Source organism: Podarcis erhardii, assembly GCF_964252035.2.
Source record: "Podarcis erhardii genome assembly, chromosome: 14".
In the NCBI taxonomy this organism is placed as follows: domain Eukaryota; kingdom Metazoa; phylum Chordata; class Lepidosauria; order Squamata; family Lacertidae; genus Podarcis; species Podarcis erhardii.
Window position 1 is genome coordinate 30,549,307 of NC_138503.1, and position 24,433 is coordinate 30,573,739.

The 24,433-nt window shown below is 46.0% G+C and overlaps 1 protein-coding gene and 1 long non-coding RNA gene across 3 annotated transcripts in view; both read right to left on the reverse strand.

Annotated features, from left to right (window-relative positions):
* The window catches only part of CACNG3 (calcium voltage-gated channel auxiliary subunit gamma 3), a 68,412-nt gene extending 49,234 nt beyond the window's left edge, over window positions 1–19,178 (reverse strand). Inside the window, exon 1 of one of the 2 annotated variants that reach the window (XM_081840666.1) lies at window positions 17,412–19,178. In XM_081840666.1, coding sequence (XP_081696792.1) covers window positions 17,412–17,622 — 211 coding nt within the window. In that variant the 5' untranslated portion in view covers window positions 17,623–19,178. The remainder of the gene's footprint in view (window positions 1–17,411) is intronic. The other variant, XM_081840665.1, reaches the window with a different exon arrangement.
* On the reverse strand, window positions 5,285–8,919 carry LOC309329672. The gene is made up of 3 exons (XR_014151216.1): window positions 7,691–8,919; window positions 6,212–6,296; window positions 5,285–5,538 (listed from the first exon to the last, which is right to left on the reverse strand). It is a non-coding gene; the product is annotated as an uncharacterized lncRNA (long non-coding RNA).
* Window positions 19,179–24,433: the final 5,255 nt, after the last annotated feature.

Consider the following 24,433-nt stretch of genomic DNA (forward strand, 5'->3'; position numbering starts at 1 on the left):
GACACGGCTAAAGATGATTCATTAATTTCAGGGGGTCCCCTTGGAGTGGGGCCTTGTAGGCATTTCTAGCTTCCTCAGGATAGCTGTCAATCTGAAAAAAATAAAAGCTAAGGGTGCTGGGTTGGGAGGACCTCAGACAAGGAGCCAGCTTAACAGTGCTAGGAAGTGACATCAGTTTCATAGACACACACACATCTCTGCCAAAGCTAGCAGATCTACTTGGAGATACCTACCCCCGCTTCTTCAGCTTCTATTCAAATACATGTGGGGGTGTTCTCAGTAGCCACCAACTGTCACTGTTCACTGAAGAAACATCTAACTATCAGAAATGATTGAGCCAGCTTGTTTTCTGCTGCTCCGAAGGGCAGGACCCGAACCAATGGATTCAAATACCAAGAAAGGTGATTCTGAGTAAACCTGAGTAAACCAAAGTGTTGGTGTTGACCTTTAAAGCCCTAAACGGCCTCGGTCCAGTATATCTGAAGGAAAGTCTCCACCACCATTGTTCTGCCCAGACGCTGAGGTCCAGCGCTGAGGGCCTTCTGGCAGTTCCCTCACTGCGAGAAGCAAAGCTACAGGGAACCAGGCAGAGGGCCTTCTCGGTAGTGGTGCCTGCCCTGTGGAACGCCTCCCATCAGTTGTCAAAGAGATAAACAACTACCTGACATTCAGAAGACATCTGAAGGCAGCCCTGTTTAGGGAAGTTTTTAATGTGTGACATTTTAATGTATTTTTAATCTTTGTTGGAAGCCGCCCAGAGTGGCTGGGGAGACCCAGCCAGATTGTTATTGTTATTGTTATTGTTATTGTTATTGTTATTGTTATTGTTATTGTTATTGTTATTGTTATTGTTATTGTTATTGTTATTGTTATTGTTATTGTCATCACTTTCTGACAGTAAGAGCTGTCCGACAGTGTAACACAGACTCCCTCAGATGTTGCTGGACTCTCCCCCTTTGGAGGTTTTTAAACAGAGGTTTGGTGGCCATCTGTCAGGGATTCTTGAGCTGTGATTCCTGCATTGCAGGAGCTGGACCAGATTAGCCTGGGGTGGGGGGGTCCCTTCCAACTTGACCATTCCATGCTTCTATGAAACACATTTAGTGTTTCATAGAAACACTAAAATTAAGACAGCACACTGGCTGGGGCTGATGGGAGTTTGATTTGGTTATTTAAAAATATATCTAAGCAGTGTACAAAGAATTGAAGCAACAACAGACAACTTAAACAAAATATTAGAAAAATACACAGTTACATATAAAGAATGTTACATTAGTACAAAGTTATGAATCAGTACCATCTCCCTTCTGACACACCTTCCCTTTCAGACTCCAGGTTCTCAACCAGGGGCCAAACAAACTCTTAACTTGCCCACAAAATTCTCACAACGAGAAGAGATCCTGGAAACAGCAGGCATCACTCTAGTCTTTCACTCTAGACTTTCTTTTTATGGGCAGGCCCAAGGTGGATGGTGCTACTTCAAGCTGCCCACAGCTTTGTCCCATTCAGCTGCACTTTCCAAACCCAGTTCCAGGTAAAGCAGGTTTGTTGAGTTGTGGTCCAAACCACCAGGAGGGCACCCAGTTGGGGAATGCTGTTCTAGAATCCCTAAGCGATCATCAGCGCTTAGCAGCAGTCCATCAGGTCACACAAAGGCCACATTCACACTATGCATTTAATGTATGATTGTATGAGTATCATACATCTTTAAACAGCCATGGCTTCCACCAAAGCATAATGGGATCTGCTATTTATTTATTTAAATAGCCCTGTTTAGGGAAGCTTTTAATGAATGATGTTTTAATGTATTCTTAATCTTTTGTTGGAAGCCGCCCAGAGTGGCTGGGGAAACCCAGCCAGATGGGCGGGGTATAAATGATTAATAATAATACTAATAGTAATTTATTAAGGGTGCTGAGAATTGTTAGAAGATTCCCCCCATTCCCCCCAGAGCTACAATTCCCCAAATTCCTTGTGAAGAGGGATTGATTGTTAAACCACTCTGGGAACTGCAGCTTTGGGAGGGGAATGGGGGGGGGGTCTCTTAACAACTCTAAGGACTCTTAACAAACTACAGTTCCCAGAGTCCTTTGGGGGAAGCACAGCTGTTTAAAGTGGTATCATGGGGCTTGAAATGTATTAGGTGAATGTGGACAAAATGTGGTCATAAGAACATAAGAAAACCCTGGTGGATCAGGCCAATGGCCCATCTAGTCCAGCATCCTGTTCCCACAGTGGCCAAGCAGATACCTCAAAGAAAAGCCCACAAGTTGGACCCAGGCACAAGTGATCACTCCCCACCAGTGATCCCCAGTGACTGGTACTCAGAAGCATTGCTGCCTCCAACTGCGGAGGCAGAGCATACCCATCATGGCTAGTAGCCTTCAACAGCCCTCTTCTCCACGGTCCTCTTTTGAATTGACACAACAGGATGTAACATCTGCTCCAAGAACTCTGCACTTGCAAATGCAATCTCATAATGGAAGAGTATTGAAATTCCCTCTATACATGAATGGACCCAAAAGCTAACAGAATACACTGAATTAGATGGTCTATCAGAAAAAATGAAGAATAAACCAAAACAGGAATTTGTTTCAAAATGGGAGGTTTTCTAAGAATATTTGAAATATAATTACAGTAGTTTATACTCTGTTGCAGGATTTGAGGAATTTCAGTAATAGTTGCAAGTTAGACATAAGAGTTAAGATATATTAAGAAAAAGTTAAATTATGATAAAAGTATGTATTGGCAATAAGTAATATGACACTGAAGTAAGGAATAGATGGGAGGTCGGGTCTATAGTGCTAAGACCAATTTATGTTTTATTGTTTGTTAAGAAAATTTTGTTTTTATTGTTATTCTTGTGTGTAATTCTGTATCTGTGTTTTCCTTTTTTTGTTGTATCAATAAAAAAAGCAAAAGCAATCTCAAAACACTTGTTTGCAAAAGAAAAGAAGAGAAAAAAGGCGCTGAGATAGAATTTGAGCTCTGGGCACCTTGTACTCTCAGACTCTTTGCCACTGCTCTGCACTGGCTTGCTTTATTTGGAAGAAAGCCCCCTTCTTCTATTCTGATGGAGCTTGATTCTTAAGCATTTCCCGTGGCTCCAGCTTGCCTGTGGCTGCCATGCCAGAGCTAACGGCTGGCATTCTGTAGTTGCAGTCCTACATGCTCCTGAGAGCAAAGTAAGAAGTGCAAAAATAGCTGTAGAGACACGACTGACAGACACTCCCACAGTGTACCTGGCAACCCACCAATCATGAGATTGCGCACCAGTGCTGCCCCCACATTAAACATGCATGGAACACTCCAGCCGAAATGTGCAAGTCCGGCCGAAGGAGAAAGTGAAGGCTAAGGGTTTGCAGAAGGTGAGAGCCCTGAAGTTGCTTATCAACAGTTATCAGTCGGGCAGGCACCCTGAGCAGGCGCAGACCACAGTTGTTCCTATGATGGTGGAATTCATTTAAATAATTTCTATTTAAATGATAGCACTTATTCCTCAACTTGCAGCTATACATCTAGATGAGCACATGCAAATTTTATGCAAATAGGTGCCCTCCTTTTCCAGCGACACATTTCCTCTCTTTGAGCAATGTGTAAGGGTAGCAAGGATGCAGGGAATCAAAGGGAGTAGACCTGAGTACCAGCCTTGAACAAGTTTCACTTATTGCATTTGTATCCCACCTTCCTTTCCTACAAGGAGCTCAAGGTGGCAGACATGGTTCTCCCCCACTCCTCATTTAACCCCCCACAACGACCCTGTGAGGTAGGTTGGGGTTGAGAGGCAGTGACTGGCCCCAGGTCACCTGCTGAGCTTTATAGCTGAGTAGGGACTTGAACCCTGGTCTCCCAACTCCTAGTCCAAATGCTCTCACCACTGCATCACTGGTTCCCTTCCAATGTCTTGCACACAATGATTTTGGGTGAAAAATAACAAGAGTGGAACTAGAATGCAGGGCTCCTCATTGAATGAGAAGGTATTTTCCATGGTGGCTCCCAGGCTGTGGAATGACCACCCCTCTGAGGTGCAACTTGGTCCCTGTGTGCTTTTTGATGATGAGTTGAGTGGCTGCCTTTCCTCCTGCTGTGTTGTTGTGCCCTGCTGTGCTGCTAACTTTGGCTGCTGTGTACTTTTTTGGGGGGGGGGGTGCATTTTGATTGAAAATGGTGCTTGCTTGAATTGTGACATTTTCCTATCCCACCCCAGGACCTTTTGGCAAGAGGTGGACTATAACTACAAACAAACAACAAATATATGCTAAATAAAGGAGCGCCAGTAACCACACAGCCACACAACAGAAAGATTTGCAATTTGTCTAGCCCATGATGTAGGAACAAAACAGGAAGCTGCCTTATCCTGTGTCAGCCACCTACAGCAATATTGTTCACACCGACTGGCAGAGGCTTTCTAGGGTTTCAGTCTTTCCCAGCCCTACTGAGAAATTTCAGGGATTGATGCTTGGGGCATCTGCATGTAAAGCAAGATGTTCTGCTTCTGAGCTGTGGCCCTCCTCCTGCTCTCCTCAGCTCCACATGAATCATCTAGACACACAGCTCAGTACTGAAGGACCTCAGCTGGAACAACTCATCTTCAGCCCACAAAAGCCCACAAAAGGTGTTCAGTTTGCTCCTGCAAGAGAGTGCAGTGCGACACAGGCAATCTGAGTGAGTGATGCAATGGCCAATGGCCTCCCCCGTCAAGTGCCATGCCCAATATTTAGATGCACCTCCCTTGCATTTCAGGATAACTTCAGTTTATTGCCAGCATTTGTAGGGCATCCTCTCCAGAAGCCCTTCTAGAGAGGGTGACTGATACAGCTCTGCCGGCTGGCTTATCACACTGGCAACAACCACATGAGGAGAATGGAAGACTTAGAGTCTGTCCTATTTTTTATTAAAACACACACAAATGCTTTTAAGAAGAGCCTGCTAGATCAGGCCAATGGCCCATCTAGTCCAGCATCCGTTCTCACAGTGGCCAACCAGATGCCTCAAAGGGAACCCCCAAGCAGTTCCCCAAAACAAGAGCACTCTTCCTTCCTTAGGTTTCCAGCAACTTGTATTCAGAATGTAGCCCTCTCGGCCATTGTTTTTGACAACGCTCCAGCAGCAAGACCCACAGCTAGCATGCAGACCTCCCGTTCTGCTGTGGTGGCACATCTCCTGGTCCTCCTCTCGTGTCCCATAGGGAAGACCAGGGAGGTGACTAAGAAGGGTGCAGTGCTGGAGGGACCAGCTCATTTACTTAAGAACAAAGGCAACGCTGAAATCATCAAGTCTTTTATTGAAGGACATCCATGGCAGAGTGAGCTCTGGCAGTGTCATAGAGTACAGCTGCTCTGGTTGCAACCCTGTCTCTTACGCATTCCGGAAAGGGACAGGACTCATGCGAGAGCAGGAAAAGTAATGACCCCACAGAGGAACATCTGGCATCTCACGAGTCACCTGCTGCTGCTCTAGGCCTCTCTTGTGGCCTCTATGGCCCTGGGGAGTGGAGAACATCTTTTCCTCCATGAGTGCAGAGGGCTGCCTGGTTGCCTGTAGAGAGACATGGGGATAGTTAGTGGTAGTAATGAGCAATGAGAAGAGGCTGCAGCAGACAACTCCTGGGGAAGTAGCAGAGGAGGGGGGTCCTGCCCCCCAAGTGCTTCTAGTCAACAGAGGTTGGATGGTCATCTGCCAGGTTCCATCCATTTAGCCTCGGTTTCTGCATTACAGGGGGTTGGACTAGATGACCCTTGGAAGTCCCTCTACAGTTCTATGATTTCTTTTTGTTGGCAGGTGGCCTGGGGTCTGCATCCAAAAAACCTCTTCTTGAGGGAGATGCTGTCACCAATGAAACAGCCCTCACCCAGAAGCCCCAAGGAGTGGCCCTGGAGCTTGGCCTTCATGTCCCCTGGCTCTGATCCTGCTAGGAAAAACAGGACCCAGCAGATAGTTCGCCTACAATGGTACCAGGCTCCCCTTTGTTTGTGCCAGTGCATAGTGAAAGAACTGATCTAGATTTGGGGCCCGGCAGTCAACAGATCCCCTGTTTTTGTGCACGGGACATACTTGTGGGAGATGCTGCTGCACCTTGCTGAGCCAGGGTGTGGGGTTGGTAAGCTGGAATGCCTTGGTTTGCATTGCATGGGAGGGCTGGGGAAGACATGCAGAGGTCGGGGGGGGGGGGAGCAGAGATGGGAGGAATGCAAAAGGCTCTGCTTTTTACCTGTGGTGGTCCTCTTGTCCTTGGAGTTGCCGATTCTTGAGAGTATTTATATTTGAAGTCTGGAATCGCAGCACCTGTAAAAGGTCTGAGAACACAACTGTTATCTATCTACCCTTTCTCCCCCATCCTTTTTGGGGAAAAGTTCCCTTGGCTCCTGGGTATTTTTGTTTCTTGTGCAAAGTTTTAATAATAATAATAATAATAATAATAATAATAATAATAATAATAATAATAATTTATTTATACCCCACCCATCTGGCTGGGTTTCCCCAGCCACTCTGGGCGGCTTCCAACAAAGTATTAAAATACAGTGGTCTGTTAAATATTAAAGGCTTCCCTAAACAGGGCTGCCTATCATAAAATGCCCCATCACTAAAGTACCTACTCACTTAATCCTAGTTCTCCAGACATGGGGCAGAAGAGCATCTCTCCATACCATGTTCTGGTCAACTGTTTCCTCGCCAGGGCTGATGAACACTTCTGTATAGCGACTGGCTGCAGAACGGGAATCTTCTGCATTGTGGCTTTGCAGTCAGAAAGGTTTGAATGTCCTGATGCAATAGAGTCCAGGGCTCCCATGCCTTTAATAGTTGTGTAAAAGAAGCAATTAAAGGGTCAGCAGCCCTGTTCTCTCATGTGCCTGGCCAGTCTAGTTTCAGGCAGGGGACAACCATTCAAGTAGGGCTCTTCCTTCATTGACTTCAAGGGATACTCTTTACTTATGCCACCCCTTTTATGGGCACATGATGCCATCACAAGCTCTGCCCTTTTCATCTCCTTAAGAACATAAGAAGAGCCTGCTGGATCAGGCTCTAGTCCAACATGCTGTTCTCACAGTGGCCAACCAGATACATTTGTGTGAAGCCTGCAAGCAGGACAGAAGCACAAGAGCACTCTCTGCACCCGCAATCCCCAGTAACTGGTATTCAGAAGCATTTCTGCCTCCATCTGTGGAGGCAGAACATAGCCAACATGGATAGTAGGCTTCAATAGCCCTTTCTCCTCCATGAATTTGTCCAGTCCTCCCCCACCAGTCCTGTCATCATATGGGTGGGGAAAAGGGTCATCATCCACAAGCAGTGGTGGACTTTGGGCTTGCAAATTTCAGTAGCACCCTGTGCAACACCAATTCTCTTCCCCCTCCCAGCATTTCGCCTTCCATTCTAAGTCAGTGCCAAGAGTGTGAAAACCAGTTGCACTCCCTTAAATCTTCCTCTAGCACAATTGGGTCTCACAGATTGATATGGTGTTCAGCTTTACTCTTACAGAGAGGCTTAGCAGTGATCCAATCCCTGCCCATTAGGCAAAACTTGGAGTATATACCTCTAGCTATCATTTAGATTTTATAGGGAAAGAAAGAAAAAGGAAAAGAAAGAAAGAAAGAGAGAGAGAGAGAGAGAGAGAGAGAGAGAGAGAGAGGATTTAAAACAAGAAGACTCTAAACATTTGAGAAGATGAAATGTTGCCGTGTATGCCCACCTCCCAAAAGTCAGCCTGGAACAGGAGCCCTGTGGTGCCCTCCTCTTTTTGGGTGGTGGGCCCGTTTTGTTCCCAAACTCTTTGGCACTCATTAGAGGAAGCGAGGGTGATGGAGTGTCATCAGAAATGTTCCAGGAGTTGTCAGCCTGCCTGAAAAGGCCAGAGCAATCTGGCAGTCTGCTGTGTCTTCCGCTTCTCCTCCATCTTTCAAAATGCTGTAGAGAAATCTCAGATCGTGTGTCTTCAAGCAGACGCCGAACTGGCAGCCTGTTATTGACCCATTGCTGAGTTCTGTCAATATACATGAGCAAAGGGATAAGGCGCTAGTTATCGGGCAGGAGCTGTTCTTTAGCCCAGCGGGAGGCTGCCTTAATCAAAGGAGTGAGCCTGGATTCCCGCTGGCACCTTCCATGCCCCCCCCCCAAGCCTGGATCCGTGTCAAGTTCTGGTTCATTATAGCCCAAACAGTGGATAATATTGGGCCTCTGCGAGGGCTTTTCCTGGGGTGCCTGAGGCTGGTTAAGTGCTTCACTGGTGGCAGGTGATCCTTCCTGCTGTTTTCAAGATTTGGTTTTACTGTACAACATTTTGAGCGTGTGATTAGAACGGTATTGTGCAAATCAATCAAAAATAAAAGTGATAATAATTTCATGGCGGAAGCCCAAACAAAAGGGTTTCCCCCCTGGAACTTTAGCTTGGGGCTGGGGAGATGCCAGAGGAAAATTGAGCAATGGAAGGGCTGGTATATACGGCAAAGACCTCTGACAACCACATTCCTATAGACCCACATCACTTCAACCAGAGAACTGAATGTGCACCAGTGATATCCTTCAGGGACGGGGATCCCTCTTCAGGCCAAGGGCCGCATTGCCTTCTGAGCAACTTTCTGAGGGCCAGATGTCTGTGGTAGGTGGAGCCAGAAGGGAAAGGGGGCAAAACAATGAATGAGCATTTTACCTTTGTACAATGGGCTAGTTTCAACACACACTGACCCACCACACTCTATCTTCCATCCAGACAAGGAAGAGGTGCTATTAGAGTTCAAGGACACATCAGAGCCAGGCAAAGCCACTCGTGGCCAGCAAAAGCTGTGCCTTGGGGGGAGTTCTGATGGCCAGATAGAGAGGCATGGGGGGCTGCATTTGCACCTCAAGTCTTGAAGTTCCCAGCCCCTGTGGGTGGCCACAAAATGTCTGCACATGCAGAATTCTCCATTCACTTCAGTGGATGATGTGTTGCAGGCTCTATGTGCAGGGCTGTAGCCAGAAATACTGCAGCTATGATGGAAATGTCACCATTCTTGTTTATTATATATTGCAGAATGAAATAAAAACCATTAAAAAATAAAATTGAATGTGAAACTGCACATGCTCAGAGTATTTCTTTTATAAATACCAGGGTTGACAAACCCTTCTCTCTAACGTATCAGGAATGCAAAGGCAATCGATCTGTTAGTGTGGCCACAGCTATACTTTGGTACTCCCTGCCTATTGATATGAGGCAGGCACCTTCACTGTACTCTTTCTGGAGCCTGCTAAAAGCCTTTTTGTTTAGACAAGCCTACCCAGATGCTTAGAAAGTTTTAATCAGTTTTTTTTAAAAAAACTTTTCATAATTTTGATTATTTTTGCTATTTTTTTCTTATTGATAATTTTATTGTTTTGTTCTTTTTTGTAAACTGCTTTGAAGTTTCCTTCCCCAACCAAGCATACTTATTATACTAAACTAGATAAAAACATGCAATGTAAAACAAAATGCAAAAATATGGAATGACGTGACAGGGGATGGGGAAGGGGAAAATGTGTGTAATGTAGTCATACCCCATAGAAAGGTGGCCTCCTGCAAGACAATTAAGTCTAGAATTATGTAGTCACAACTCTGGATGGCTGAAAGCTCCCTGTCCCATTGGGGGGGGGGAATCAATGTGAAATAAATTTATTTCAATATATGTTATATTCAGAATATAGTATTGCTGGTATATGCCGTCTGGGGAAAATAGTAAATATATCTTAATGCCAAGGACACAGGTTGGAAGTGTGGGCAATGCCTGCATGCTATATCTGTGAAAAATTAGTAGACTTTTTTTGAGGGTGGGGGGCGTAATCCATATAAATACTATAACTGGATACACTTTGCAGTTAGATCCTCTACAAATTCTATTAGATTTTAAAATAAAATGACAACCAATGCCTAGGAAGAAATGCGAGACCAGCACTTAAATATCCAATAACTACTAAATGGTGCTCACCTAGTATATCTGCAGAACAAGGGGGGGGGGGTTATTAAGATGGGGCTGATAGCTAAAAGAGAGCTAGTGTGGTGGTATGGCTAGAGTGCTGGACTAAGAGCTTGGAGAGTCCAGGGTTCAAATCCCCCCATTCATTCATGGAGCTCACTGGGTGATCTTGGGGGCCAAACACTGCCTCTCAGCTTAATCTGCCTCATAGCATTGTTCTGCAAATTAAATGAGGCAGGAGAGATCTAGGTATGCCACCTTAAGGTCATCGGAGGAAGAAAAGGTGGGATACAAATGCATCAATCAATCAATCAATCAATCAATCAATCAATGAATGCATAAATCAATCTCCCATCAGCCATAGCCAGAGAGCGATGCTCCCATCAGACCCAGGATTCTACAGACCAACCTGACTATGCCAGATGGGAGTTGTAGTCCAAAAGATCTGGAGGATACTAAGTTGGGGAAGGCTGCCGACTCCATTGCATACAAATAGCTTCCCAAAAATCACATATTGGAAAATTCTATTCCTTTTGATGTTGCCACATCCCCCCCCCCGATTTGCTTTCATATAAATCCCTCCCTACTCTCTCACTCAGTAATTTAGACAAGAGAATGAATCAAAAGCGATCTGAAGGAGTGCATCTGAAGCAGGCTTCCTCAACCTCGGCCCTCCAGATGTTTTGAGACTACAATTCCCATCTTCCCTGACCACTGGTCCTGCTAGCTAGGTGTCATGGGAGTTGTAGGCCAAAAGCATCTGGAGGGCTGAGGTTGAGGAAGCCTGATCTGAAGCTTCAAACAGATATATAACACTGAATCTGCAAACAATTCAAAATGTACTATTGGCCAAAATATGTGGTGATTCCCCCCCCCCTAAAAAAATTTAAAAGTCACTAATATTTTTCCATGAAGAGATTTTAGACAGCATGTTTCAATAAAACCCACAGCATCTACTTTCCCCCCTACAGTGGTACCTTGGGTTACAAACACCTCACGTTACAAACACTTCGGGTTACAGACTCCGCTAACCCAGAAGTAGTACCTCGGGTTAAGAACTTTACCTCAGAATGAGAACAGAAATCACACAGCGGTGGTGGCGGTGCTGTGGGCAAGCAGGAGACCCCATTAGCTAAAGTGGTACCTCAGGTTAAGAATGGTTTCAGGTTAAGAACGGATCTCCGGAACGAGTTAAATACATAACCAGATGTACCACTGTATATATTTTGGATGGAATCCGAACTATATTGTTTTTTCAGAGAATGCCAAGGATAATTCTTGCATCCAGATGCATTTCCGTGAGGGGCTATATAAATCCATAATAAATAAAATGACAAATACATACTGAAGCTTCTTTGAGTTTAGTTTAATGTTTCATTGAAATAATCGGAATAGCTGAACTATTTGACCCAATGAACGCAAAACTGCAGTGCTTGATAACAGACTTAAAAAGCTGAGTGAACTGTTGTAATATTTCAATTATTTTTAAAAATACAAAGAAAAAGTCTTTCTGCAATGATATAAAAACTGGTTCAGTTTTTAAAAAACCACCCTTGCTACACACCAATAGAAGTCTATATCCTTGCAATAGAGTAAAAGAACACAGCACTGATCTAGTCAGGGTTAAGCTCTTTGAAACCCCACAGTGGAAGAATTAAGCCTTTTTCTGAGCCTGATAAGGATCCTATCTGTGATGGTCCCTGGCTTGTAGAACCGCCTCACCTCAGAGGTATGTCTGACATGGACTCTTTCTTTTTATTCCAGCTCCAGGCAAAACCTCATTTCTTTGCTGAGGCATTTGGGGACATCCATTTTAATCCATATTATTGTTGGAGTTCTGAATCATAATCTGTTGTTCTTAAGGATCTGTAGCTGTAAGAACTTGGGGTCATAGGAAGCTGCATTCCTATGGCCCATCTAGCTCAGTACTGTTGACAGTGATGGGCAGCAGCAGTTAGGGGGTTTCAGGCAGGGGTCTCTCCCAGCCCTAGAGATGCCGTTGGGATCTTCTGCATGCAAGGTAGGTGGGTCAGGAATCCTGGTAGCTTTACATGCCTTCGTTGTTAAATAGATTTGTTCTGTACGTTGAGATCAGTTGTGAGGAAGACTGGGCGAAAAATACATTATGGGAATAAGTAAAATAGAATAGCTACCAGTCTATTGGTATTGAATTTTCCAAGCATTAGGAACATTGGAAGTTGCCTTATCCTGAGTCAGACCATTTGGTCCATTGAGCTCAGTATTGTCTACACTGACTGGCAGCATCTCTCCAGGCAGGGTGCTGCTCTCTTTCATTCAGGGCGTCTCTTCCAGATCCAACTGGCGATATCAGGGATTGAAAGTTGGACACAGTGCATGTAAATCAGATACTTTGCCACTGAACGACGTTCCTTTGCATTGAAGGCAATGTGTGTGTGTGTGTGTGTGTGTGTAATACTAGCTTAACCACAGGCTTGACAGCAGTAGCACCGCCATGGTGTGCGTGTGGTAACAACATTTTCACATGCATCTTATTCCTACTCAGTCCTCCACTTCAATCCCTTAATTAAACTGCAATGACAGGGCTCCTCCACACTGGGAGGGTTGGGGGGGGTCATATGCTCCTCAATTGCCTCATTTGCTTCTCATGATGTACCGGTAACTTCTCCTGGTCATTCTGGCTGGCTTCCAAGTGCAGGTGAATTTTCTGCTGGACATGCAAATAGTTTGTGATGTTCATCTGAACAGTTGATGGGAGTAGAGGAGCAACATGGAGCTTTTATTTTATTTTATTTTATTTTATTATTTCGTGTCTAGCAGCTGGGGAGCTTGTGAAATAATTAGTGAGCTTGGGCAGGTACAGAGTGCTTTTCTTTCAATTCAAAAGCATAACTATGCCCCTCTCATAGGATTGGTTACTAGATCGGTGGGTGCTGACTCTTTGAGCGCCAACATTTAGAGCACTAGGAGTCAGACACATTTAACACATTTTAAAATCCAGAAATGTGGATACTGCAGACACGGGCATCTTCAACAAAGGAAGTCTCTCTCTCTCTCTCTCTCTCTCTCTCTCTCTGTACCTTTCTCCCTCTCTCGGTGTTATTAATGCTCATGGTACTCAGGGAAATCATGATGATAAGAGTTCCTGACGTGGGAGTAATATTGAACGAAAAAGACCAAAGTTCAATCTAGTCCAACATTCATCTAAGCAGAAGCTTCTGAGAAACCTGCAAGTAACACATGGCTACAATGTTTGTTTCCAGCACCTGAGGTTCACAGGTAGACTCCTTCTGTTCGTGGAAGCTCCATTTAGTAGTTGTAACTCATTACTGCCTGCAGCACAGGCAAGGGCTACAAATCCCATTCTCTCTGACAACTGGCCACACTAGCTGGTGCTGATGAGAGTTCCTTCAGGTACTGATGAGAGTTCCTTCAGTACTTCAGGTATCCTTGGCTTCAAGAACCAGACCCAATGGACTCTCCTACCAGCTACGTACTTGACCCTTTCATGGGTAGCTCAGCTGGGAAAGGAGGGGGCAAATTGTCCCCTCCCTCTCCCTTTAGACAGTTTTGCTGCTCAAATTTTGCTGGAGGAAACTGCGGCTCTTCGAGCACCACACCAGCCAGCAGATCACAAAGCAAACTCCCAGGCAAAGGGCAAGTGGGTGCCTGCGCCTTCTTGTTACAAGAAGCTGGCCTTCTTTAACAATGCTGGGTTGTCAACAACTGGCCATTGATTGGAGTGTAAGGGCAAGGGAGAAAAGGAGGCCTGGCTTGCTCTTGTGCCTTTAACAGGCACTGGATCTGCAGGAGTCGGCACATGAGGCTGCTCACATCCGTTAAAGGCAGAGCTACAGAGGCTGCTTCAAAAGTTGGCAACTCTATTGCATTGTTTGAAGCCTCAGTGCTTTTGTAGTGGGGGGAGGATAAATTTGATTCCGCTCTGTTTAAATGTTGGAAGAAATATGAATCCACACTCTCTAGCTTGAGCCTCAAAGTGTCTCCCATTTTAGGTAGGAATTAAACATGGAAGAGCAGCTACCTCTTTCAGGAATGACCTTGAGCTTCCCGACACCTGTTTGAGTTTGGATATCTTTTGCTTGCTCCCATGGAGATAAAGTAAAATCATCATCATAATATTTACTGTTAATTTACATAAACATTAAAAGTGCTCACAGCACTCCACAATCCTTACAACTACCCTGAAAGGTAGTATGATATTATCATCATCCCTATATTGCACCAAGAATGGGCAGGTTGAGGGTTGCCTAAGGCAGCCACTCTCAGCTTTGTTTCCCATCCACCTCTGTGTTTTGGATAATTCCCACCAGTCTCATGCAGCACAGCCCATAGATGAGCTGATGAGCATTGTCGCTCAAACCATTTCGTTACTTTTTTAATTTATTTACTGCAGTTCTATCCCACCTTTTCCTCCAAGGAGTTCAATGTAATTTTCCTTCTCCCCATTTTATGCCCACAACAACCCTCTAAGGTTGGTGAGTCTGAGAAACAGTGAATGGCCCAAGGTCATCCAGTGAGCTTCATGGCTTAGCGGGGTTTCGAACACTGGTCTCTCCCAGGCCCGAGTCCAACACTCTAATCTGCCTGTCAACATCTGACTTAATGACACCTAGCAAGCTCTTGCCTGAGTTGAGATTCGAAATAAAGCCCCCTACACACACATAGTACCATTTGCAACATAGGGATGGCGTCTGTATCCCATTCCTGTAAATCAAATATTCCAAACTACATAAGTGTGAGAGGAAAGGGGAAAGAGAAATTGCCTCTCAGTCTTTCTACTCAGATCTCTGAGCATCACAGTCGAAGCAGACAGATCCTTCCATTGATCAACGGAGCCAGATAATTTCCCAGTCCAGAGATGCATAACAAGGAGGCTAATGAAGCACTGGGCAGCCAGAAAGCCATTCACAGCCAGGTGTTAAATTGACACAGCATTTGATGGCAACAGAAGCAACCGCTGCAATCAGAAGAAAGTTACTGCCCAACATGCCTGTTGGAGTCTCTCTTAAGCTCCAAGGCACTTACGTTGTGACGCAGGCCCAAGTGATGCCTCCCCATAATTTTCTGTCTCTAGGAAAATGGGACGTCATCACCACCACCCTCCCTTCACCCTAAAGTCACTGAGCTGGTTGCAACAGTTAAAACAGTTTAAAACAACTCGCAACAACAGAAATAAGGTGCATCCTGAAAATATCTATCTCCTAGATATGTACTACTGCTAAAGCCAAATCCTGGAGCAGCAGTTACCATCAAGAGCAATAAAATTAGCCTTGCTGGTGAGTACTGTGGATGCCAAAGACTCAGGTATTTGGGACTTTTGAGTGATGAGCATGAGGGCTTGTCTCAATTTCTCTTCCCTGAGAGCAATTTGGATGCTGTGTGAATGCGTTCAGCTTGGTCCAGTGTAAGGAATTGAGACTGAGATTATATAGTCACCTTGTGTGTGTTTTTGAGACAAAAAGTGGGGTTTTTTTGGGGGGGGGCAAATTGTCTAAATAAATAAACATTGGACCAACTAATGTTTGTGACTCCATCCTTTCCTCTTTTATCCCCCCCCCCTTGACATTTTGGGTTGCAGAAGAATTCTGTCTTTCTTAAGTCCTTGGCTTACAGAATGACCATCAGTTGCTCCAGGAAAAAGGAGTGTGCCTTGTTTCATGTTCTGGCATAGAGGTGAGAAGGATGGTTGAACTCCCACCACCCCTCCACCCTTCACTCTCATGACCTTCCTTAGCCTGACTACCCATTGACCTTGGACTGAGCTGCCTGCCTCTTTCTTATAGACATCAGACAGCCTGTCCCTTCAATGGACCTCTTCACATGGCCCACCTGGAGCAATGATCAGCTGCAAAAGGTGAACTGAAGCATCTACATGAAAGATACGAGGAAGGCTGAGCCAAGACTATATATAAGCTAGAGTAGGTTTTCTGGATGGGGGATACACAGGGAAGAGGCATTGACAGGAGACTGTGGGCAGTGAGAACACCCTCTCCCCACATCGCTTCATGCAGCAGTTGCCAAAGAGTGGGATCTTTGCATTTATCCACCTACACAAGCTGGGGGGAGGGGGAGCGGTTAAAGACTAGTGGGCAGAGACATGGAACACTTCCCTGATGACTCACTGAAGCTCCTGATAACAGGCAGCTTGAGAGATAAATTTGGCTTCCTTTTTGGCCCAGCTCTCTGGAAGTTTGAGGACCACCAGGCTAATGGACCACATCAGCATTCTCTTGCAACAGTGCGTAAAGACAGAGAAAGACTCCAAACCTGTGTGGCTTGAAACAGAGAGAAGGGTGGGGTGGGGGTGGGGATTAGCTCATTTTAAAAAACCTGCAGCTGTGCTAGTCTACTTAGTCTTGCTTGTGGGGAATGGTGGTGGTGGGGAACATAATGTAGCTCCTGGGATTATTTACGTATGTGGCTTAAATCACTTTCTCTCGTAACATACAGATAACTATTGTGACAACAGGAGAAACTGAGTGTGAGGGAGACCAAGGAAGGAAGGAAGGAAGGAAGGACAGTGTAAAGTGTTCCGGTCATATTGTAGAAATCCCTCTGTAGCCCCCCAGTTTCACACCATGATCTTAATGAAGGTGACATTCAATAACACAAAGGGAGAAACCCAGAATCCAAGTGCTCCTTCGGATGCTGGTATTTGTCATTGCCTAATAACACTCCTTCAATGCCCACACCATCTCCACAGCCAAGGAGGGTTAATTAAAACACCACAACACTAAAAAAACCACACAAAAAACCCTCGACTTGCTCAATGGTCATTTGGTTCATGATCAGTTTCCCAAGGAACCTTTTGTTAAATGCACACACACAAACCTCTGCAACAAGTGAGCCCTGGTCAGAGACAACAGTCACCCCAGCCTACCCTGCGGCACAAATTCTAGTCCCATCTTTGCAGGAGTCAAAGCATGCATGAAAATATAGTCTTCCTACTCTCTCAACCCTTCCTACTCTCTCAATGGGCAGGGCTTGGCTTTGCCATTACCTGACCATCTAATGCTTGCCTGTCTTCCTGGCATAGATTGTAACATATAGACATGTAATAATGGAACAGGACACCGTAAGAGCATCACAAGAGCCCTGCAACTGGATCCACCTATTCTAACATCTTGTTCTCACACAGTAGTCAACCAAATGTCCCAGTCTGAAGCCCACAAGTGTGCAACAGCCCTTTCCCACCTCGGTGTTGTGTCCTGAGACCCACACTGCAAAGAAGTCAGAGCAGAGTCCAAAGCTAGAAGCAGACCCAGGCAAATGCTTGAGACTCTAAGGGCCCAAAGGGAAGTTTCTAGGGCTGTGGGTTCTCTCTGCATCTCTCAGGCAAAGCCAACTTTCCCCATGGAAGCAACACCACTTCCCCTGACTGTGCTACAACATTAGTCCCAGCAGTCCTCCCTTTACCCCATCCCAGCTCACTTCCAAAAGACGAGGAGAGCCCAGAGCTGGCAACAAAGAGTTGGGTTTCAATACCTTCCAAGCAGCAGGTCCTCCACAAGCCCGAGTGGGTCATGACTTCTTCGTTTTTCCTGCTGGTGTCATTGTCGTTTGTGGACTTAGTCCTGCACACCCCCCTGGAATACAGCCAATAGTCTGTGCCCACCGCGATGGTCATGAGGCTGAACGCTGCAAAGGCTCCCAGGGTGGTGATCAGCATCTGGATACCTCTGTCACACATCCTCATAATGATGCATGGTATCGTGGGCAGCCAACCGGAGGGGAAGGCAAGGCAGAGGGAGAAAGAAGGCAAAGGTGTCGCTCACACTCCCCTGGAGCTAGGGGGCCGGAGGCATGCAGGGGAAGGGCTGCCCCTTCTCTACACGAACCGGGCTCTCCACACCAGAGGAGGAGGACCCCGCAGGCTCCTCAGGTGCTGGTCTTCTGCGTTTCGAGGGATCTCCTCCCTGCCCCTCTTGGATGGAGCATGAGGCTGAGATCCAGCCAGGCGCCTGCTGCTCATCCCCGATCCAGACCCCGCACACCGGGCTCAGAGGCGTGCGGCTTGTCCTTCGTTCAGCCTGGGAGAGCCAGACGCCTGTCACAAGAGCAAAAAATAAAATAAAAAATAAAAAAAAATCCAAAGAGCTCGAGATCAACACGGTGTGTGTCTGCGTGTGTGTGCTACAGAGAGGTAGAGGTGGGAGAGAGGATGCGGATGGAATAGACAGAAGTAGGTGCTTTAAAAGCAGCTGGGTGGAAATATCCCCCACGACTGGCGATGGAGAGAAGAGGAGATCGCCCCAAGCCCCCTCCCCGTCTCTGAAGCGACAAGCAAAGGCGGCGGCGGCGGCGAAAACTGCCAGAGGTGCGGAGCCCGCGACTGGAAAGGGAAGTCACTCCCGGGTCCCCTGTGGTGCTGAGCAGGCCCGCCCCCAGCTCGGCGCTGGAGGGATGGATTCCCCCCAGCCAAGCAGCGGGGTGGGTGGGCTCCTTGGGCTGGAGAGGGCCGCTCCCTTCCCGCTGCTGCTGCCGCCGCCCGCTCGGGCGCCGCGGTGCTGAAGCGGACAGCTCCCTGCGCGCCTGCCCGTGCCCTGGAGTGTGGTGGTGCTGAAGTGGACAGCTCCCGCGATTCTAGACTCCGGCTCCCTGTGATGTAAGGAGGCGCCTCCCACTCGCCTCCGGCGCTCTCCAGGAGGGATTCTGCTGGAACTTTTTGGTGAAGGAGGTGGAGGAGGAGGAGGATGGCTGCTCCCATCAGCAGGAGAGGCGCTTCCCTGCTGCTGCTGCTGCTGCTGCTCCTGCTCCTGCTGCTGCTGCTGCTGCCGCCGCCGCCGCCTGCAGCTGAGCTTTGACACTCGGACTGGTGAGCAGCTGCTTGTCCCAGCTGCCCATGTCCCTCCCAAAATACTGGAAGCGAGTGATGCAGAGATCGCACAGCTGCCTGGAAGGAAGAACCGAGCGGAGGAGAAGGTAGAGAAGTGGCTGATTACATGAGAGTTCAGGCGAGGGGGGTTGGCTTTCCAGGGAACTCAATTCCCTCCCCCCCCCTCACGCACACAAGCAAGGCACACGAAGTATGCACACGCAGGCATGTGCACGCACACAAACACACACTTCTCTCCTATAACACTCACAAAAACTTTCCCACAGGTTTATCAAGATGCTGTGGGGAAGGACTATAGCTCAGGGATAGAACAACTACTTTGCATACAATAGTTTCCAGGTTCAGCAACCAGCATCTTCAAGTAGGGCTGGGATAGACCCCTAGCAAAAATGCTGCAGAGCTGCTGCCCATTAGTGCAGGCAATATAGAGCTAGATAGACCAATGGGCTGATGTTGTATAAGGCTGCTCCCTATGTTCTTTCCTATGTTTCCTAGCTCAGTGGAAATGCATCTGCTTTGCATGCAGAAGGTCCCAGGTTCAAGACCCTGCATCTCCTGGTAAGACTAGAGGAGAACATGGTCTGGAGCCTCAGACAACTGATGCCTGTCAGTGTAGAAAATACTTACTGGTTTCATCTGGTATAAGGAAGCTTCCTGTGTTCCTGTACTATCATGTGAGTACCATCTCACTACTTTTGACTAAAGGAAAATCAAAGTGCTAGTTTACTAGCAAAGTTGCTTGGAGCTCTTTGTTTCCCTGTGAGATCTTAAAGACCAACGATCTTATTATGGCACAAGCTTTTGTGAACTAGAGTCCACTTCATTAAATGTGTGGAAGGTACTCCTAAATAGGCATATACTGTAGGTAGATAAATATAGAGTTTCCCCCACAGAGGGGAATGGATGGAGTGAAGTGATGTCACAGGAAAACGAAATGCGTATTCATTTATTGCACTCACACTCCCCTTTTCTACAAGGAACTCACAAAGTGGCCTACATGGTTCTCCCCCTCTGACCCAAAGTCACCTAGTGAGCTTCATGGCTGAGTGAAGATTTGAACCCTGGTCTCCCAGGTCCTGGTCTGACATTCTAACCACCACACCACATTGACTCTCCAGACAGCCCATAAGGATTCAAAATAGTTAAGGTGACCATATACAAGGTTGGAGATGCCTGTTTTTCCCCAAACTGAGGTAATTATAGGTAAGTATAAAGTGACAGAGTTTGATGGCTAGTTATGCTGGAGCACCAGATCTGTGGCACTACCATAGAGGTTGACATGGCTTCACAATCTGCTAACTTTTTCATGGCTAGCTTGGAACTACCATTTGCTTTCTCAGTTCCTGTCTCCCATCCTTATCATTTGGACACAGTGCTTATGCTGCTCCACCAGAACTTCTACCTCACCATCCACCTGAGCCTAGACCCATCCAGGTGGCAGCCTCACTTTCTGAACATGACTGTGCAGTGACCTAAAAATGGATATATAAGCTCAACTTTATATCAGAACCCCACTAAGGACGTGTATCTACATGCATCTAGCTCCCATCCAGAACATGCTACAAAATCCATTGTCTGCAACAAAGCCCTAAAGTACAACTGCATCTGCTCTGACTCATCAAAGAGAGGCTCACAGCTTAAGGATTTGCATCAGTCATTTCTTAGGCTACAATCTCCACCCATTGATGTGAAAAAGCAGTTTAGTAAGAGCAGGCAGGTGCCTAGGAATAATCCACTGTAGCACAGACCTATAATGGAAAATGGCAGAACACCTCTCTGTCACCCACCAGCTTTGTTGAAACCACTCCAGTGAATAGTTACATACCAGTGAATAGTTACATGTCTCTGAGTGGCAAGAGACTCCAGGGGTTATAGTGCTTACCCAAATTTGGGTTCCTTGGAATGAAGGTCAGCAGAGACTGTGCTATCCTTAGGATATATTGTTTTATTTACACATATATACACAACCTGATCATAAGATGGAGGGGCTCACAACACTAACACCCTGAAAAGATAATGCTTCTACATTATTTGAAGCTTTAGATCCAGCACAGAGCAAGCATGTCTGTGTCTCCCGCTTCCAGCCTGCTATTAAGCTCAGTTCACACAGACCATGCAGGCTATTGTTCTCCTACATAGCAGCTAGGAGAGGTGGTGTGGAGGAAAGACCCATCCATTAGCTTGGAAAGCACAGCCACTTGCAACCTAGCTTATTATTTTGGGATGCTGATGATGACACTTAAGTGGCTGGCTAAGGTCATTGTCTTACAATGAAACTTGTCTGACCAGTCCAGCAATCTCCTACATTAGAGTCTAACCCTCACTGGGTACAGGACCCCAAGAACTGGAAGGGACTTAGGGCATCATTAAGACTGACCCCCCAAGCTCATAATGTCATAATCAAGGATCTACAGCCCATCCAGGATAATGATTCTTCCCTTTTATAAGCCTTTGGGGGAAGGTATTACAGATGTCTTCCCCACCTCTAACTTAAACTAGCTATTCACCAGCAACAACAGGCCACATAACAGACACACAAAGACAAGGACCAGGCCCTGCAATGGACCCAGATTCCAGCTCTGTCACTTATCTACTCTGGCAACACTGTTATAGAACCTAGCAATAGAACCTAGTTATAGAACCCACAACATCAGAGTGTTCATTCACCTGCTCATCTTCCAAAATATATGGTAGATTATATGCAATATAATCTGCCAGCAAAGCAGATTACACAAGACCAACAAGTCAGGCTTTCTGCAAAACAATAAGTGGGCACAAATCACATCAGAAAGGCAATATTCAGAAACCAGTGGGAAAATATTTCAATCTCACAGAACAGTCCAATTCGTCTCTTAAAAGAGCCACGTTAGAGCAAAGGGAAACTCCAGTGTGAAAGGACTGATTTGCAGTTTAACAGGAAATTCAATTCTGTCACCTGTGGCTTGAATGGAGATTTTCAGTTTTTATTCCATTGTTCATGTCATTTAGTTTAGCTATGCTAGAATGTTTGTGTCATCACCACCAGCATTTTGTTTATGGCCACTGTGACTATTTTGCTTGGATATAATTGTCATTGTCTTTTCTTTAGGCATTATGTTGCCCTCTTTACCTCACTCCTCAACATCCCCCCCCGCCTCAATGTATATCTATGTCTTCCAATTTAGGATTACACTGAATGATGAACATAAGAATATCTAGTCCAGCATCTTTGTCTCACAGTGGCCAACCAGGTATCCCAATGGGAAGCATGTAAGCAAGACATCTTTGGCTGAGGCTCTTAGTCTTCATAATGCAAAAGCTCAGTCTGCATACTCATTGCTCAGCTTCACCCCTTCCTATCCTTCTCTCTTCCAGGTACCCTCTCTCTCAGGTGTTTGTTACCCTTCTAGCTCCCACACTGTGTAATTGCATTGCTCTTGCTTACTAACAACTGTCTGCTTCTACCTAGAAACCAGCTCTTGCAATTTGCTCTTTTGCTCAAGTGACACAATGAAAAACCCCCATAAAAACACAGCCGAATTCACAGGTGCCCCGAACGGGGCATTTTGTGGCACTTGCCCTCTTTAATGGATGGTATCTCTCCAGCCGAGTTTCCTTCTGGATGTGCTCCTATGGTCGTTAGATTTCTTAAGCTTCCTTTTGCTGCTGTTTGGATTGGATTATGACTCACGTAACCTTTCAAAATGCATCTCTGCCAAAACCGCTCTAGAATTAAAGGGTTATTTTAAACCTGCATGTATGTGATATGAAAGCAAATTATTTACTTGGGCATGGTATGCATTGTGGAAATTACAGATAGGCATGGATGCAGAATGGTTTCTGCTTTGACAGCAAAGCAGAAACCAGACTTTCCTTTTTTGGCTTTGTGACACCTTTGTGAGTTAAAGGGCACCATCATTCCCATTTCACAGCAAGGACAGTGAAGCCGAGAAACAGCCTTGATAAAGGCCACCAAAAAGCCTCTGGCTGTATTGGGATTAACACAGTGATTCATTTCTCTGTGGGGCTCAGGCCAGCCCTGGAAGTCTGCCTCTCCAGATGAGATCAGGGCTATGGGTGACTGTATCCAACTCTAGACTTGGAGAGCATGTTCTCCAACAAAGAGTTGGCATCAGAACTTGCCCTGCTGGATCATAACAAAGGCTCATCTATCCAGCACCCTGTTCTCACAGTAGTCAACCAGATACCCCTGGGAAGCCTGCAAGCCGAACCTGGAATATCAGGACCTGAACATGGAATAGAAGGACCTGGGCACAACTGTTATCTTCCCTACTTGCTATCTCCCCAGCAACTGATACTCAGAGGTACATGGGCGTCATGGCTGGTAGCCCTATCTTCTATGAATTTTCCAAACCCTCTTTTACAGCCACCTGAATTGGTAGCCATTATCACATATTCTGTGAGTTAATTCCATAGTTTAATTACGTGCTGTGTGAAAGAGCACTTTCTGTCGTCTGCCCTGAATAATGGGACATTAATGGGTGTGGGTGTGTGAGAGAGGAAGCGTGAGAACTTCTCCCTTTCCACTCTCCCCACACCGTGTATTATTATCCTACATCCAGAACCCTTTTCAGACCCAAGACCCACTTTTAACTCAAAAATGCATTTGAGGATCCACTTCTTAATCTTTCACCATATATTTGTATGGCAGTAGTGCTGCTGTTGAGACCAACCTTAGATCAGACCATGACCCACTAGTGAGTCCTAACCCATCAGTTGAAGACCACTGTCTTGGAAACATGGCTGTTGCCCCCCCCCCACTTTTATCTAAATTTAAAAGCCTGAATTGTTGTAATATTTCCTCATAGGGGAGCTGCTCCAGTCCCTTGATAATTTTAGTGGCTACTGTTCTGTGTCTACAATATCCCTCTTGAGGTGCATCAACTAGGACTCCACAGTCACACCACATATAAAAAGGCATTATGATGTCGGCAGTATTATTTTCAATTTATTTCCTAATGTTGCCTAATATGGAATCCACCTTTTTTCACAGCTGCTGCAAACTGGGATGACTGTTTCATTGAGCCACATCCATCATGGCCCCTGGTCAGTCTCTGCCAGTTCAGACCTCATTAGTGCATATATGAACTTAGGGAATATATCTAAATATATATCCTCAATGTGCATCAATGCCAGATTAATTTGTGCAGTGAAATACTTCTGCAAGAAAGGAATTGCCGTCAGTGTTTGCTCAAGCACTCACATGAGGAAAACTTTGTCTTGAGGGAGCAATGCAGGCTATGCATGCTTCCAGATCTTATGACCACAGAGGAAAAGGAGAGGTGCCTGTCAAAAAGCCTGATCAACCCAGCTGCAAGCAAGGACTTAAAGTACTTTGCGGGTACAAAGCGTTGGAGCTGACAGGCAGTCGCTCCATATTGCTCACCTGTTCCACGACCTCCAGTTGTACACCCCTTTCATTTTCTGTACCAGAACAGGGCTCTGAGTCCCAGGTAGGTCCTACTAGATGAGGGTCCAGCCTGAGCCATCAGGGTTCCTGGTTCGAGCAACAATCCCTGATACTGGTTGAGATTAATCAGTGGAGATGAGGAAAAGTGACTCTGCACATGTTCATTCCTTACTTCACATTTTCCAGGAGGAGTTCTTGACCCTGAAAAGAAATTCTAGGAGCTTGAGCCCCAGTAAGCCCCAGCTCAAATATATTAAGACA